This window comes from Crocuta crocuta, unplaced genomic scaffold (genome assembly GCF_008692635.1).
Source record: "Crocuta crocuta isolate KB4526 unplaced genomic scaffold, BGI_CrCroc_1.0 scaffold708, whole genome shotgun sequence".
NCBI lineage: Eukaryota > Metazoa > Chordata > Mammalia > Carnivora > Hyaenidae > Crocuta > Crocuta crocuta.
The window spans coordinates 195133-214263 of NW_027530073.1; the positions used below are offsets into that span (position 1 = coordinate 195133).

The 19131-nt window shown below is 35.6% G+C and overlaps 1 protein-coding gene across 1 annotated transcript in view; it reads left to right on the forward strand.

The window, feature by feature from the left end:
• Positions 1-1278: 1278 nt before the first annotated feature.
• LOC144232035 (bifunctional heparan sulfate N-deacetylase/N-sulfotransferase 3) overlaps positions 1279-19131 on the forward strand; it is a 181986-nt gene continuing 164133 nt past the window's right edge. The window contains exon 1 of the mRNA XM_077764718.1: positions 1279-2274. Coding sequence (XP_077620844.1) covers positions 1294-2274 — 981 coding nt within the window. The 5' untranslated portion in view covers positions 1279-1293. The remainder of the gene's footprint in view (positions 2275-19131) is intronic.

Consider the following 19131-nt stretch of genomic DNA (forward strand, 5'->3'; position numbering starts at 1 on the left):
TATTTATCCTATAAACATCCTACAGTTATACTCCAGAATGTATTATTCATAAAGATAAACATATATTATTCAAAGTACTGCATTGCTAATTTTATGGGTGAATATCACAGGATCTTAGAGCCAGAATGTTCTTGGTGATCATTTATTTTTTTTCTTTCTTTTTTTAATATAATTTATTTTCAAATTGGCTTCCATACAACACCCAGTGCTCATGCCAACAAGTGCCTTCCTTCATGCCCATCACCCATTTTTCCCTCTCCCTTGCCCCCCATAAGCCCTCAGTTTGTTCTCTGTATTTAAGATCATTTATTCTAACTTTATCATTTTACTTAGAAGGTACTGGGGCTAAAGTGACACAATTAATAAGAGGTAGAGGTGCAGTGGACCCTTTCAGCTTGCTTTATGGGTAATACCTTTCTTAGGTTTTTTTGTTTTTGTTTTTTGGTATTCTATGATATTTCCAGGACCATAAGACTCTAATAAGCTCCTGCTATAAGAAGCACTCGTTTTTATTTCTTGTTTTTTTTCCAAAATCTACTAAATTTTTCTAAGATTAGAAAGACTTGAAAAGAATTTGAAATTATAGCATGACAGAGGTGTTTCATGAAGTTTTAGTTATTTTCATTGATTAAGAAAAACACTTTTATAGTACTTTTTCATGTAATTACTGAGCTCTTTTCCACAAAGCAGAATCTAGTGTCTTAATTGTAGCACCTAATATGCTACACTTATGTCCCAACTTCTTTGAATTTTCAGTATATGTAGTTAAACACATATGCATTGTGTGTGCATTACATGACGTGGCTGTATGTGGCCCCAGTGACCTCTTTGTGGTCTTAATTATATATTGCAGAGTTTGGTGCAAAGCTCAGTGAATAAAAGGAAATTTCTTATTAGCCCAATGTATTTTCTATACAAAGGATAGAGATACTGTGTTCAGTGGAGCCCTTTTCCTGATTCTGCCCCTCCCATGTCCTCATCCAGATCTGGGAGAAAGAAAAAGCAGTTTTCTTATAGACCATACACCAGTTCATCTGCCTAACAGCTTGCCACTTGTGCCAATCAGCAGGACAAAAACTTGCTCATTTAATGGTGCAGAATGAATGTATGATATTCTATTCTATTTTATTCTACTTTTCAGACTACATTTTCTGTGAGTCCTAATCAAGTGATACAAATGTGCTGCAATGGTGACATAAACTATCGACTGAGACTGGAAAAGTAGCTGAACACCATCTTTTCTTCTTTTTTATGGTGCTTCTATTGGAACAGTCTGAGGAAAGCATATACAGCATGAGTTTTATCATGAAGCTTCACAGACACTTTCAAAGGACCGTTATTCTGCTTGCCACATTTTGTATGGTGAGCATTATTATTTCTGCATATTACCTGTATAGTGGCTACAAACAGGAAAATGAACCCTCTGAGCTGATGTCAGAAGTAGACTGTGGGGACTTCCAGCACCCACCATACAGGCTCACGGAAGTCAAGACAATGAAGCTTTCCGATGCCCTGAAGACAGACCCCACGGTCCTGGTGTTTGTGGAGAGCCAATACTCATCGCTTGGTCAAGACATAATTATGATTCTAGAATCCAGCAGATTCCAGTATCACATTGAAATTGCTCCTGGAAAGGGGGATCTCCCAGCACTTACAGAAAAAACTAAAGGCAAATATATTCTCATTATTTATGAGAATATATTAAAGTATATAAACATGGATTCTTGGAACCGAAGCCTGTTAGATAAATACTGTATGGAATATGGTGTGGGTGTCATTGGATTCCACAAAACTAGTGAGAAGAGCCCACAGAGCTTTCAGTTGAAAGGTTTCCCTTTTTCCATATATGGAAACCTTGCAGTAAAAGATTGTTGTATTAATCCCCATTCTCCGTTGCTTCGTGTGACCAAATCTTCCAAACTTGAAAAAGGTTCTTTACCTGGAACTGACTGGACAGTGTTCCAGATTAATCACTCAGCCTACCAACCAGTAATATTTGCCAAAGTAAAGACTCCAGAAAACCTTTCTCCTCCTGTCTCTAAAGGTGCTTTTTATGCCACTGTCATATATGACTTGGGGCTTCATGATGGAATTCAAAGAGTTTTTTTTGGCAACAACTTGAACTTTTGGTTGCACAAGCTCATCTTCATAGATGCTGTCTCCTTCTTGTCAGGAAAGAGGCTGACACTGTCCTTGGACAGGTATATTCTTGTGGATATTGATGATATTTTTGTGGGAAAGGAGGGAACAAGAATGAACACCAATGATGTTAAGGTAAGGCTTTTTATCTCAAAGTTTCATGATTAGGTCATCTCTCAGTGGGTTTACCAACTGTCTCGGTTTTTCTGGGGCTAAGGGATTTCCCAGGATGTGGGATTTTCATTTTATTGGAATGTCTTAGGCAAACTGGGATGAATTGGCTACCCTCAGCTATATTTGAGATAAAGGGCTATTTCTTTCTGAATCAAGAAAAATGAAGGTGTGCTAAAAGACTGAGTGTAGCAGGATCTTGAAATGTTTTTCTATGTGTATGTAAAACTAGAATAGACACTGACTTTTTTAATTAACTTTCCAGAAACTATTTACCTTAGAAAACTCTTACTAAGACTTTAGTTAATTTAAATATGAAATAAAAGTGAATTTGTTTTAATGAAAATAAGTACTCCCACAAATTTTCAAGAATTAAAGATCTCATAAGTAGCAAGTTCAGATATTTTTGGAAGTCAAATGTTCAACTCATTTTCTCTTATATTTTTTTCGAAACAAAATCAGCACTACTAAATATGGAGAGCTGTGAATATAGAAGCTTACTTATTCATATATAAACATAAAGATTAAATCAAGTTTCAGAATTCATTGAACACTTCTGGTACATATATGAAGCCCATTATGCTGCATTTAAATACTATTCAATTTCTAATTGTGTCAAACTGTTGCCCTTAAATAGAAAACACTTATTTGAAGATAATTGATCATTGTGAATGAATTGTGTTACATAAACAACTAGTTGTTTAATATTAATGAAACTTAAAATTAAAATGATCTACACTTATCTTGCTTTCCAATTCAAAATATTATAGGTTTCTATCTTCTTTATACTGCATAATGATTTCTCATAAAAGTGAAAGGAGAGATTTTGATACATACTTTTTTTATTCTGTGCAGCTTTGACCTTCTGGTAAAATACAAAGGACTAAATCAAAAGGAAAAAATATCTTGAAAACTGCATTCTTTTCTATAGACACTATACATCTGGCAAATAATAGTAATGTTCATTATACTAGTTAAATCACAAACTAGAGGGACGATTGAATGTTACAAGAGTGTGTGAAAACTGAAAAGAAAAAAAAGTCCATATTTCTTTACAATATTTTAGACTCTTTTTAACTCAATAAAAATGAATTAATAAGGAAGTTGTGCTTAAGTTTTCATTAAGTCTTATGAATATGCTTTGAGAATTATAGCTAAATTAAAACCAAGTTGGTAGTTTAAACATTTTGCACTTAAAAATTACAAACAGTATATAATTCTCTTCTAATTTTTTCACTTCAAAATATTATGATAAAAACGTTTTTAAGGTTTTATTTTGAAGAATAATTCTTTAAAACTGGCAAGATATATTGTTAACACCATTTTAAAATGTGCTAGATAAATCTCTCAGTTTTATATGCAAACCCTACTATATCCTCTAAAGTTATACAAAATATAAAACACCTTCAGTGCTCTCAAGTTTAAGCCATTTTAAGGGGTACAAAAAATTAAACACATTACAATTGAACACATTTAATAAGAATTCAGCATGTATAAAATATTTAATGAATTGCTCATTTAGATGGGAATATATTTTCTAACCAATCTGAAGGCTTAAAAAAAGTATATTTAGAATTATTTGGGCTTTTAAACTTCTAAATTATATCTTAGATTGAGCATCAAAACACTAATTCATTGTATGCGGTTACCCTGAGAGTCTAAACATTTGCTTCCTCATTCTTTCCTTCTTTCTTTCTTTTTTATTTATTCATTATGTAACTAGCTATTAAGCATGTACTACATGTGAAGTATTTTTGATAATATGTAGATAGAATCATAAGCCATAGCCCCATTTCTTTAGAAGAGAGGGTGGGGGGAGGATAGTAATAAAGCCAGAAAGCACATAGCTGGTGATTGGGTTGACCATCTACCTGAGCAGTAACTGGGCAATACCACATGCCGGGCACAGAGGCATGCACTAGGGATACAAAGGTAAAAAATACATGACTCCCCTCTTAAGAAGTTTACAGTCTTAGGGGTGGGTATGGGCGCTGATAAGTAGGTAATAGTTTGCTTGTGGTAAACACAACAGTAAAGGTGTCTACATGGGTTTATATAAGTAACGCTGTGGGAAACACTATACTGTGTGCTATGTACCTGAAATTATTAAGTCCTATTAAGTAGGACAGATTTTGAAGGCAAGGCTAGAGCAATATGATGATTTGGAAGGCTGCAGCAGTGATATTTCAGACAAAAGGAAATTTCCTGGAACTAGGAAATGATAAAGAATGGAGAGAAAATGACCAATTTAAGAACTATTTAGGAGATACAATTGAACAATTGACTAATTGGATCAGTGGAGATGAAAGAGAATATAATCAAGGATATCATTAAAAATTTTACCATAGGTGAATTATAGTTGGTTATTCCAACAACAAAGAGGAGAGAGCAAGAGATAATAGTGAAGGTAATTAGACGCCCTATTAAAAATGTTAAATTATCAAAGTGCATCTGAGGTATACAGGTACAGATGTTTAGCAGGTAGTTGGCTCACAAGAGAAGTCTGGATAGCAAGTATAGTTTCCACTTGAGAATGGCTCAAAGCATGAAAACATGTGAGATCAACCAGGGAAAGGGTTTCTAGAATAATAAGGGAAGAAGCCGGAGTATAGAATCTTAAGAAAAATCATCTTTAAGGAAACAAGTGGAGATGATCTCATTAATAAGAGTCAAAAAGAATAGTATCAGAGACTAAGAAGCCATGATGTTATATATACAGTAGCCACCCCCCCCTTTTATCTGTGGTTTTGTCTTCCATAGTTTCAGATACCAGCAGCCAACCATGATCGGAAAGCAGATGATCCTCCTGATTCAAGGTCATGAGGTCAATAGTAGCCTAACATATATCACAATGCCTGCGTCATTCACCTTACTTCATCTCATCACTAGGCATTCTGTCATCTCACATCATCACATGAAGGGTGAGGACAGTGTAATAAGATATTTTGAGAGAGAGAGAGAGAGACCACATTCACATAACTTTTATTACAGTATATTATAATTATTCTATTGTATTATTGTTGTTCATTTTTTTCTGTACCTAATTTATAAATTAGATTTTATCATAGGGATGTATGTATATGAAAAAAACATACATAGGGTTTGGTATTATCTGCAATCTCAGGCGTCCACTATTGGTTTTGGAATATTTCCCCCATGAATAAGGAGTACTAGTATATAAGCCTTGGAGATAGAGAACTTCAAGGAGGGTATGATCAGCAATGTGAAGTCCAGCAGCAGGGGCCACTGAGGTAAGAACTGGCAAGTCTCCTTTGGTAAAAGATGAAGGTTGTTGGAGACTCTGGCAAACTCCAGGGGAATGCAGCCATCGAGGCAGAGGCATAGTCGCAGGAAGTTCAGGAGTGAATTAGAGAGTTAAGACATAGAGAAGAAGAGTGTGGAATACTCAGTGGAGAAATGTTGATGTGAAGGCGAGAAGAGAAATTAGCTGGAGGATGAACTGAAGTGAGGGTGACCAACCATCCTGGTTTCCCTAGACTGAGAGCATTCAGTGCTGAAACTGAGTCCCAGGCAAACTGGGATGATACGTCTACCTAACTAGCTCGGGTGAGGGAGACGTTACCTTTTATCCTCCGAAGAGAGATCAAAGAGCATGTGATCTAGGAAAAGGTTGTGGATATGGTAATTAAAAGTATGTAATTAATAGAAATATTTTTAATCAAGTTCTTTTATTGAATTATTACCACTTATGAAGAATATTCTATTTTCCCTATTTAAATTATTAGGAAAATTGAAAGGAATGTGAGGAAATTAAAGGTGACATTGAATGTTTCCTGCAAAATTAGCGGGATGGTGCATAGCACATACATTTTAATTATTATACTGATCATTTCAGAAGTGTTATTCTTTTCCTTATGCGTAACCAAAACCAAAATGTGTTTACTTATTTAATTGGAAAATTAGAATTAGCAATTCTAGTAATATCAGTCTTTACCTATTTTGCTGCTAAATACTATGAGCACTTTATAAGGAGCCTCAAAGGGACATAAGAAACTGAAATGGCACAAAATATAGGACTCTTCATGAGGATGAAAAAAAATGCAGACCTAAGGTGTTGTCCTTATTAGTTGCAGAATTTATAAGCTCCCAAGCCATAGCCCTTAAAGAATGAAGGAACATATACTTTAGGTAATTAATACATTCTTCAAAAGCATCAATACTAATTTCAGTCCCATTGAAGTCAGAAAATGGGTGTGTGTGTGTTTTATTGAACTGTGTGGACAAGACTTGTCTAAAATTCACTATGGACTAGTTTTTGTGATATTCCTAGTTGTTCATGTTCTAGGCCCTGTCCTTAGACTTCCTGAGATGAAGTATACAGAAAGGGTTTTGGCAAGGGACAGTGGTATATAAATAGATGTTTCTACCATAAAAGCATTTTCAAGTTATAGATGAAAGCACAGTTTGACCAAGTGAACATTAACAATTCACATTCTGCCTTAGAAGAGTGAATTCACTCTTGGCCCAAGACCCATTATACCTTTAGAGTTAGAGCATATCCTGTAACATTTCACCTCTACGACCGTTGTGAAGTAGAAGAGGGAAAGGGGCCTTTCAAAGTTTTACTGAACTCTCTGCAGCTATACTGTCAACAAATCAAAGAGGTATATAGCACCCTCTTCCTCCTGTGTTTCAGCCCCCTCCTTTGAAGGTAGGCACACGTTGTCTTTTTGACAAACTTTCTAACATCCATGAGAAAATGAGGAACCAGCCCAGGCATAGAGGTGCCCATAGTGTGATTGGAAGTACTCAGCACCCCCTTTCACCTCCACAGTACCCCCAGTCTTTTCCACTAGTCTCTTTATGTGTCTACTCTTAATTTGGCTGTGGTAGATTGGCCCTTAACCAAAAGTGGCCTTAAGAGAGAGAGCAGTTCTTAAATCTTTAACATGATGTCATCAGTGACTTTATCATTATTTTCCTCAGTAACTAAAGATTCCAGAGTGCCTAGGGAAAAAAAAGTGCTGAAAATAGAAGTAAGAAAAGCCATAAAGGTCTGAGAAATAAGTGGTATCAGGCTCAGAAGACAGACTTGGCTGACTTCTCAGTGTTGCTAGGGGCCAACCCCTGGAGGCTGTAATTGGAGTGTAAAGGTGATCTCTATGCTGTCTGACTTCACTCTCATAAGAATATTCCCTACCCCAGCTAAAGTAAAGCCAGAGGCTTCATAAAATCATTGAAAAAGAATTTAACATACCAAATGTGTGGGGCGGCGGGGGGGGGGGGGGGGGGGGGGANAAATTTCTCCAGATAGTTCACTATTTATGATAGTGCTCTGAATGGATGTCAAAACCTACACAGCACCAATCCCCCCTCTCCTTGACTCTCATTTTTCTCTAATTCCTTTCCTTTTTCTCTAATGTTTCTTATCATTTATTTGCTGATTTTCATTCTAATTGCAATTTGCTCCAAAAGCCTGTTGTCTGCTTGAAACTAAAAATATTTTAAATTTGCCAGAATCACTTTATTGGATATAATAGTGCTTATGTACTTGACAAAAACAAATACTCTCCAGTTAAAGTCTATCTATTCGTTCAACCTTGTTAACTGTGTTTGTCAAATCTCCTGTGTTCTTACTATTCTCATCTTTTTGTGGAGGTGGGGGAAGGAGCAGGGTGTACTACTTGATGTTACCAAAGGAAGTGTGCTTAATTCTTCAACCCTAATAATGGATTGTAAATCTTTCCTGTATATATATGTATGTATATATACACACACTTATATTTACATAATATTTATACATTAATTTAATATTTTATCATTTTATGGTTACCTTAATGCTGACATAGCTTTTTGGGGGTTACTATTTGAAAATTATACATTATCTCCTTTTCATATTTGTTCTCTCTTCTGTGTCTTCACATTATAAATTAGCTTACAAAACAACTTGTCAATTAATTTTCTGTTTATCAACTTTGTCAGTAATTAACAAGATCAATCTGTATACACTTGATTTGATTATCAGTGTGTATGGATTAATTTGAAGTGTCTTATATTTGTCCCACTTGTTTTGTTTCTTCTTTTTCTTTGTTTTCTCCTCTTTTTTTATTGCCTTTATTATCAAGTTTCCTTCTTTTTTCTACGCACTCTTGGTTTGAAATGTATATATTTTATTTCTGTTCTTCTATTAGTTTCTCCAGAAATTTAAACATATGTGCTAAACAAGTTCTAATATTAATCAGAATCTTCACACCTCAGTCAAAAAGTACAAACTGCTTTATCTCCAATCATGCCCACTCTCCTCTGGCCGATGAGCCATTCTTGCTTGCTTTGGACATTAACTGTATTGTTGTTGTTGCTTAATCCCAGATTTTAGATATTATTATTTTTACTACCATGGAAGTTTTATTAGTTTGGCCTACTCCTTTTCAGCAGAGAAGCCAGAGTGAAACCATTAACATAGAATTTAAATCATGTCCTTCTTCTGCTCAAAACCCTCCACTGACTTCCAATCTTACACTAAAAGCTAAATTCTCACAATCTTTTATAGCCTCTCTCTCCACTGTAACCTCTGTAACATTCTTGCTGTCCCCAGCTCCTGCTTCACAGTTTTGCATTTGCTCTTCTTTCTGCCTAAAATTTCTGCCAAATTGGTGCATGGCTCTCTTTCTCCCTTCCTTCTTTACTCAAATCTTACTTTCTCAGTGAAGTATTCTCTGACCATTCTTTTTAAAATGACAACACCTAAACCTCCCCATCTTTTCCTGCTAATTTTTCTCCCTAGCACTTATGATCATCACTGGTGTGCTCCCCAGGACCTCACACAGGCTCACCAGGACAATTGTGTGCCTCTTCCCCTGTGACATAGCCAGCTGTTGGAAATGGAGGTAGCATTTATATGACAGAAATTGGCAAATGCACAGATGCAGGCGTTTTTTTTCCCCTCCAAAGAGCCAGTTAGTAAAGGTTTAAGAGCATACTACTGCTACTGAACATACTATATATATTTAGTTATTCATATTGGTTTGTGACTTTGGCTACTAAAATAAAAGCTCCATGAGGGTAAGATTTTCTCATCCATTCTGTTCACTGAGGTATTCCCTTAAGTGTGCCTGGGTCAGTATATATTTGTTGAATGAATGAATCTCATTCTTCTAGAAGCACATCCTATAGAACTTCTTTTAAGTCAGTTTATTTAGATTTAGAGTTGATTCATGGTAAACGCTCTCAGGATTTTTTTAATGGAATGCAAATGCTTTATTCATCCTCATCTTTGAAAGGCAGTTTTGTTGAGTTTACGATGCTTAGTTAACAGTTCCCTCATATTTGACCCTTACGGCTCATCCTAGGAAGATTATGGATCCCTAGGAGTCACCTGAATGCACGTGCTAGTGGAGTATGTCAGAATTCACTGGTCCCTAATTATTTTACAGTTGTCAAAAACTTAGGCAATTTGGGACTGTTCCTATGAATGTATATAAAATATTTTTGTCTTTTTTAGTTTGGTGGAATATGTATTTATAAATTTGATATAAAGTGATTTATAATATACAGGAAAAATATCACTCTCATAATTATCAAACTCTAATAGTCATAGTGTGCTAGCAGTTATACAAATAATTATTTTGAGGAAATAATTTTCTGGAAATCAATTTTGGCAATAATTTAACATAAGAAAATAATAGTTTAGACAAAGGGAAAAACCTATTTCATATCCATTATCAACATACACTTAATACACTTTATTAAACTTGTTAACTTGTGAGATAGAATATATTTCTATTACTATTAATATTAAGGAGTGATCTGTTACCCAGTAACATTCTAAAACAATGAGTTCGAAATCATTTAAGAGACAAATGCTATTGCTGAACACCACATGGATGTATAAACAAAATATTTGGTGACTAGTTACATTCTTAAAGGCCTGATACAATGAGTCTTTTCCAAGCATGATAAAGAGCAGAGCCATCATTGATGGTACTAGAGCCCAACCCGGTAATAGCAGCTCCACACACTAGACCAGCAGATGAGAAGGTAAAAACTCTGAGTAAAGACTTAGATTCTAAAGAGATTCAGTTCAGTTCAGAAAGTTATTAACATCTGTTCTGTTAAAGTGCTGTGATAGGGATTTCAAGGGCTACATTGATGAATGATGACACATTTTTTTATAAAGGAAGTAAAAAAACAAAGGAGAAAATTTTGCTATTTAACGGTTACTCGGTTGTGTCCTTCTCTGGATTGAGAGTTGAGTTATTAGAGTTTTTATTTTTTTAATATTCCACAATTCTAAGAAGTAAATCAAAACATAAAGGGATCTTCTTTTGTATTTCTGTGATGATGGCTTATAATGTTAGGCCTATGAAAGATGTAGTTGTTTTATAATGATATGCTTTGGGGTACTTCTCCACTCCCCAAACAGGTTATACTTGTTGAGTTCATATATTGTTTTAAGTATTTTACATTTGTTGTCATTTCACAGTCACAAAAATCGTTTAAAACAATGACTATAAGTACAATTACTTTACATAAAGAAACAGATTCATATACTATGACTAACTTGCTTAGGGTCTTACAATAGCAAATGGCAGTCCCAGACTACAAAATGCAGGCCTACCTGGCTCAAAAAGCTGAGATTTCCACCTCACATTGCTTCCCAGCTGTCTCCTAACACAACACTGTGGTGTTCATATCAAATCCTTCCTTCTAAATTCTACTTTATAGTAAATTACATCCATGACAAGTCTATTATAGCTTAATGGGCCATATCTGAAGCTTTGCTGTGGATTTAATTATAAATGTGCAACAAAACTTAGTATCAACCGCTTCTTGGAATGCATTGGCCTTTATGCAATGATATGGACAAGGTAGATTTTACTTTAAGATTTGAGTTAACATGCCTTCTTTCTAGGCATTTTTGCCTGCGATTCTTGTAATTTACCAGTTTAGCAGTTTGTACTGAATTTGGGTGGCATAGTGACAGATACTTTTGGTACTAGACTAAAGAACAGAAATTATCAATAATTTAGATCATTTAACTTTTTTTTATCTGTATGTACTAAGATTTTACAGTCCCTATAATGTTTTAATGTGCCTTACACAGGCATTTTAACTTTTTTTTTAAGTGCACAAAAAAAAAAAAGAGAAAGGAAAACATGAAGAAAATTCTGGTATATTGTCTCAGTCTCTGAGAAACAGGAACCAATAGCTAAAGCACGTTTTTTATTCTTAACTTTTATAGGCCATTTCTGCATAATGACACTGTAGCCTGAGATATGAAAGAGATCTTAAAATCATACTGTTGATATAAAATAAATTATTAGATAGGCTTGACAGTTTATAGACTGTTTACAGATAAAGGAAATGTAGTCAACTTATTTTATTAAACTTCTAAGTGGACTAAATTTTTTAAAGTATTAAAATTTACTCATTTGGTGCATGTTGGAATTTCATTTTCATCTTAATAATTACAATGATTATAAATAATATGAGTAATTAATCATGCCAATTACTAAAAGTCTGTATATTTGTTTTCTATTGCTGCTATAACAAATTACCACCAACTTAGTGGCATAAAACAACCCTCAGGTATTATTTTACAGTTCTGAAGGCCAGAGGTCCAGCATGGGTCTCACTGGGCTACATACAAGATGTGGGCAGGGCAGTGGCTCTTTCTGGAGGGCCTGGGAGAATCCATTGCCTCACCTTTTCCATCTTCTATCGTCCAGCCACATTCCTTGGCTCATATGTTCCCTTCTTCATCTTCAAAATAAGCAGTATTGTATCTCTCTCTGCATTTCTTTCATAGTCACATGTCCCTTTGGCTAAAACTGGGAAGGTGTTCCACTTTTAAGGACCCATGTGATTAGATTGGTCCACCCAGATAATCCCCATCTCAGAATTCATCTGCAGAATCCTTTTCACCAAAAAAAGTAACATATTTACAGGTTTCAGGAATTAGGACTTGGACTAATTTTATTAAACTTGGTGGGGGAGAGCAGAGGCATTTTTTGCCTACCACAGGCTATGCCTCCACACTGTTTTCCAGAGGGGCTGTACCCGTTTACATTCCCACCAACAGTGTAAGAGGGTGCCTGTTTCTCCACATCCTCTCCAGCAACTCGAGTTCTCTGATTTGCTCATTTTAGCCACTCTTGCAGGCATGAGGTGGTATCTCAGTGTGGTTTTGATTTGTATTTCCCTGATGAGGAGGGATGCTGAGCATCATTTCATGTATCTGCTGGCTATCTGGATGTCCTCTTTGGAGAAGTGTCTGTTCATATCTTCTGCCCATTTCTTTACTGGGTTGTTCGTTTTTCAGGTGTGGAGTTTGGTGAGTTCCTTATAGATTCTGGATACTAACCCTTTATCTGATATGTCATTTGCAACTATCTTTTCCCATTCCGTTGGTTGCCTATTAGTTTTGTGGGTTGTTTCTTTTGCTGTGCAGAAGCTTTTAATCTTGATGAGGTCCCAATCATTTATTTTTGCTCTTGATTCCGTTGCTTTGTCCCCCAACTGATTTTACTACTGTTCTCCTTGGGATATGAAATTTTCATGACAGATATATAATCAAATAATTCTTTTAACTCTCTGAGCCGATAATAATTAATTGAGGACAATTAAATGATTGTGTTTTTAAACTCATCATAACCCTTACATTATAAAAGTTAACATGGTAAAAGCAAATAAGCCTTTCTTCACGTGTGTAATTTAAGAACTTTAGCTCTCTGAAGGTTGTTTAGTAGGAGCAGATAGGTGACTGTCGTCAGTTTACTACTTTTTTCTAGAACTGCATCCATTATTAAACTAATTGAAACAAAGTTAAAATTCATTAGGACTACCTCACAGTTACTAAAGCTCTGGTCACCAGTTTCATTATGCTTTTTTTTTTCTCTCTCTCTCTTTTGATTTTATCTTATCTTACATTCACCTCAGAGTTAGTACTTTTATTTTATCAGCCTTTCTCTCTTCGGAATCCCTACCCTAATTACTGTAATCCAAAAACCATGGAGTTCTATTCCATGTGTTTATCCCTTCTCACTTTTGCTACCCTGTTTTGATTCTCTGATGTTCGGATTTGTACAGCATTGCTTCTTTTCTCCCCGTTTAGATTTACGTATTTATTTTTACATAACTCACTGTCTCTATTTTTTTTTCTCTGAACTATATATACTGAGTAGGAATAGCTTTCTAAAAAAAAAAAAAGTAGGAACATTGTACAGATTAAACCACTGGTTGGGGCATTAAGTCATCTACCCAAAAAAAGACGGGGGGGGGGAGAAGGGGTGGTTCATCACTATCTTTACCTTGAATGAAATAATCTAATACACCAAAACAACATATGGCAGAGCCATTCCTTTCTTAGGAATCCTAAGGGGTGAAGTGTTTGAGTTTGCATAGAAAGACAACTTACTTGATACTCTCGAGTAATTGAATTGAGTGGTTTTGACAATAAGCTGTTAAAAGGTTAGAGTTGCTGTCATCAAGATAGTTAATAGTGTGGCCTGCCAGACGTGGATTTCTGATATATTGAAATATACCTTTAAGACATTTTGTGTAACATTTTAACAAAAATTATCTGACAATATTTTCAAAACCAAGAAGGTATTATAATGAAAATTCATTTTAACTCATATATTTGCTTTGACAAAAATAGTTTAGGTTAATATTCAAAAGATTTTTGCATAATTTGCTAATCTTCTATAGAAATGTAATAAGCATTTAAAGGGAGTAAAGGAAGAAATCAGCCTTTATTATTTCTTATCTGACACAGGACATTGTCAGTGATCTGACTGAGGAACAAATGAACAATGAAAAAGGAAATCTGTATTTTTCAGTCTTGTTAGAACTTCCTCACTGATGCTAGATCTCCAGAATCATTGTCACTTGCAACTTCATGAAAACTAATTCGTATTCAGTCGTCATTCTCAGAGAAGACCCAGTTGTTCATTTACTCAAAAAGGTTCTGTTTTTCTAAATGGGATCAGTCTCTAATGGATGCCAGTGACAGGAGGCTGTTCATCATCCCTTTGGGATAATTCAGAGCTGAAGCAGAGGCCTGGCGTTCAATGCTCTGTGCTTAGAAATTGACACAATGTCAATGCAACATCTCCAAGAACAAGGAGAGCCTAGGAAGATAATTAACTGCATATCTTTATTTTTAAGCCAGCAACAGTTTTCAGCCTATTTTAACTGAAAGTCTCTAAGGAGCAAAATAATTATTGAACTTAAGCTTACCCTTCAAGTCACTCACATATTGTCATATGTGGCCATACTCCACTCCATATTCAACAGTTTGTATTTTTATTGTTGATGAGCCTAAAATACAGATTATTTAAAGTCATCAGTGATTAATCAACTTGTAATTTGCAAATTAATAAAAATCAGGGTGATAGAGTATTTGTTTTAAAGAAACAGTTCAGGAATTTACCATTAGTTTTATCTTAAACAGTATTTCACTCAGAGATGTTTAGATGTATTTATCATGATAAGACTATTTTCATGAATTTCCAATTCACAGAAAAGGCAAAATAATCATTTCAAAATGCTTGTTTAAAAATGCAGACTTCCCATGGAGTGCCTGGGTGGCTCAGTCAGTTGAGCCTCCGACTCTTGATTTTGGCTCAGGTGATGATCTCAGGGTCGTGGGATCAAGCCCTGCATCTGGCTCTGTACTGAGCATAGAGCCTGCTTGAGATTTCCTCTCCCTCTGTCTCTCTACCCTGCTCATGGTCTCTCTCTCAAATAAAATTTTTAATACAGATTTTCCAATCCTACACTCACAGATTTTGACTGGTAGATTTAGGGAGAGCTGAGGAATGGATATATTTAATGTCTACCTAGATGATTCAGATACAGCTGATAAACATGCTCGTCTGGGGAAATACTGATTTAAATAAACTGTATTTAATATTATTGCAAAATACTAAGACATGGGTCCTATTATCTTTCTCTGTAGAGAAAATAATTTTATATAAAAATACTTAATTCTACATATACATGCAAATATATAATGTAAAGAGATCATAACAGAATTAGAATTAACAGTTTTTGACTGAATTCAAACTGATGCCAGAAGAATTCTTATTTTCACTTAGTTTTTAGCCATATCATACAGCAAGACTGCATGACAGTATTTTAGCAAATGTGTATACATGTGAAACTTCTTGTGCAGATAAAGTAGATTCTACATGAAGGCACAGATGCAGAAGATTTGAGAAAATGATTCCAACAAATGAATGGCTTATTATAAACTAATAAGAAGACTAATGGATAATTTTAACAAAATAAAGTAAACAAAATGTGCATTGCTTCTGTGATCTTTCAGGAAACTAAACAGCAGGTTAGTCAGAAGAAAGACTCGAGAGGCAAAGAGGTCCCCGAGCAGGAGGTTTAAGAACTAGAATAGGAAAGTGGTCTTTGGGGGAGGGAAAGAACAGGGGAGAAAGAAGGACCAGAGAGGGGTGGGTGGAGGAAGAATGAGAAGGAAGTACAAGATATATCCTTTTAAGTGAAACTGAATGTGCTTATAATGTGATATAAAGAAATAAAAAGGTTTGGCTTCAATTATAGGTAAGATAGAGGTACCCCAGCTTGAATTATAGGAAGGATAAAGGTTCCCCCAAAAATTGTTAACAACAGGACTATTTTTTTAATGAAGAAAAATTTTGTGTTAGGAAGCTCTAAACATTTGTCTCCAAGAAAATACAAATAGAGTGGGCTAGGTTTATTTGTTTTTGTCCAGAATGAAAATAAATTTCCATTGATTTCAAATATGTAAAATAATACATTCACTTTTTCCACTAATTTATTATTTTATATTATTTCATTGATTTTTAAATTTTTAGATTTATGTAATTGTGACCATGGGTTAACATGATCATATATGTTTACTGCCCATTTGTTTTTCTCTTTCAAGAATTGCCCTTTGTCCTTTTTCCATTAGAATATTAATTGTTATTGATCTATATAGTACTTTCTTTTCACAAAGAAAAAGACATACCAGTTGGAGGTGATGGTCTCTGCACTTTATTTCTCCCCAATTTAACATGTCAGAAATTATTTTCATTCATTCATTTAATTAAAGTGAGGATTTAGTTTCCTTATGTTTATGGTCCCTGTATGTCAGTTATCATTTTCCCTTTTATTTCACATTCCATAAATAGAACAGGATGTTTCTAAGTTAATATATAACCTTCCTATGTCAATGTTCCCAGAAAACCTCATGAAAATTCTCATAATTAAATTAAAAGAAACTTGGGGTGCCTGGCTGGCTCAGTCAGTAGAGTATGAGACTCTTGAGCTTAGGGTCATGAAGTCCTGAGTTCAAGTCTCATATTGAGCATTTTAAAGTTTACTTTAAAAAAATTAAATAAAGGGGCACCTGGGTGGCTCTGTTGGTTAAGCGTCCAGCTTTGGCTCAGGTAATTAGCTTGCAGTTCGTGGGTTCAAACTCTGTGTCGGGCTCTGTGCTGACAACTCAGAGCCTGTAGCCTGCTTCAGATTCGGTGTCTCCCTCTCTCTCTGCCCCTCCCTCACTTGTGCTCTCTCTCTCTTTCGCTTTCTCTCAGAAATAAACATTAAAAATAAATAAAATTTTAAAAAATAAGTTAAAAGAACCTCATTAATATATAGGGAGAATGCTTATGCAGCCTCCTTCAGAAGATACCAAGTCACAGCAGCCCACACGCTGGTCTTGCAGTGACCAGCTCACTGACATGTAACCACTCAGAGCCTCATTCTGCCCTATAAAGATGGTAATGGAAACAATGCACCACGTTAGTCAGGGAGCCATTGTGAGAATGCAGTGAACCTATGAATGTGGAAGCATGTTACAAATTATAAATTATTATTTCTGGGGTTAGTTTCTTTTTCTGAGATAAGAGAATTGGATTTAGTCATTTCTAAGGTTTTTACAAGTTCTAACTATGAAGCCTTTAAAACATTACTAAAAGAAGTCCAGCATCAACTGATCTGAACAGAGTAATTGTACGGTGAAATAGGGTGAGCAGAACATCCGTTTTCTGAGACTTAGAATTCCATCATCAGCCCACCTGGTATGCTTTGTCTGACAGCTCTAATGAAGGGCATATTGTGAGAAGGTGTGGGTGAGCTTTCTGACTTCAGCATTTCAGGTGAGGGATAAAATTCTAAGACACTTTGGTTTCCCTAAATTACCTATTATCCATCTATAACATAACTTATTTAAGTATCTAAAAGATCTTTATGTAATTATTTTTTACCATCTGTTATTGCAATGCATCCCAGAGGCTAACTTTTAATTTGAAATAAATTTCCCAGCTCCTAGCTCTTATAAAATCTGTGATCATTCTGTTCTACCCTCAAACATTTATAGACCTCAATCATTCTTCTCTTGGCTTTCACATTTTTATAGACTGAAAAGCTCTCTGTCATTTCATCTTTCTGATTATTTACTTTTCCTCGCCAGTTGCATAGCTGAACATAATATATCTGCTGAAAAGAACATGGGAGGTAAAGTCAGACAGATCAACCTGAGTCCAGATCTCAACTTAGCCCTCTCTAGTGGAGTAACTGGGCAATTTTCTTAACCTCTCTCACCATCAGTTTCCGTATTTGTAAAATGAGAACACCAACTTCATAGCATGTATGTCACCTGTCAAATACTGAATTCCAGTATGCCCTCAGTAAATTTAAGCAGTTTGTGTTATAAGCGTACCATGAACTGGGAGAGAATATTTGAACAGCACTCTAGAAAGAATCCAACATGAGTAAAATTAGTTCTTTTAAATAATGTAAAGGTATAGGATCAGCTAGAAGAAAATGAGACCATTTTTGCTCATCTACTCCAAAAATATTAATAGGTGTCTACTATATTCTAGGCATTCTTGCAGGAACTGCTTATATAGTGGCGACCCAAACAGTCAAGTTCACTGCCAGTATACACCTTACCTCTCTGATGAGAATAAACAGACAATAAACATGTAAATGAATGAACAAATAAAATAACCTTGGGGTGTAGATGAGAGAGCTCTGAAAACTATGAATCACATTTAGGGAGATTAAGAGTGGTGGGAGGTGCTGGGGTTAGACACAGGGGAGTTCTGATTTGGAGAAACTGGATAGGGAAATCCTCTCTGATGTGACATTTGAGCTGAGACTTCAAAGGAGAGACCAGCCTATCATGAATACAAAGATTGGGGATAAAAGAATTCCATGCAAAGGGACTCTATGGAACAAGCTTAGTGTGGTTAAGGGGAGAAAAGGGAGGCCAGCATGAGTGGAGCACAGTGGATGTGAAGGAGCCTAAGGTGAGAGTAGTTCAGAAGGGCAGGCAAGAAGAAACTGTATGGGGTCTGGTAGACTATGGAGAGGAGTTTGGATTTTATCTAATTTCAGGGAGCAGCCATTAGAGATATTTGGCAAGGTAGTGATAAGATCTGATTTGTGTTAAAAAAAAAATCCATATTGGCTATCATATGGAGACTGGACTACAGAGAAAATGGAAGGTGAGACCCCCAGCAAGGTGGCCATCATAGACCAGGTAAGTACTGATGGTGCTAAGAAAGATGGTGAAGGTAACAGGTTTGAGGTATATTTTAGAGATACAGCTGGAAGAACTTGATAATGGAGGGTATGTGAGGAGCTTCAGGAAAGAGTAGAACCAAGGATGCAAGGATAACTCTTAAGAATGGCCTGTCAGGGTGTGTTCCCTGATTTAGGGAAAACAGAAAGGAGAGGAGCACCCTGCCATGGTTCTGAGAGCATGCACTGTGGACATAGACTAAGATGGCATCCCATCTTCACTGGCCAGCCTCGGCCAAGCTACTTAGCTTCTGTGCCTCAGTTTCCTTTTATGTAAAACTAGAACCATAATAG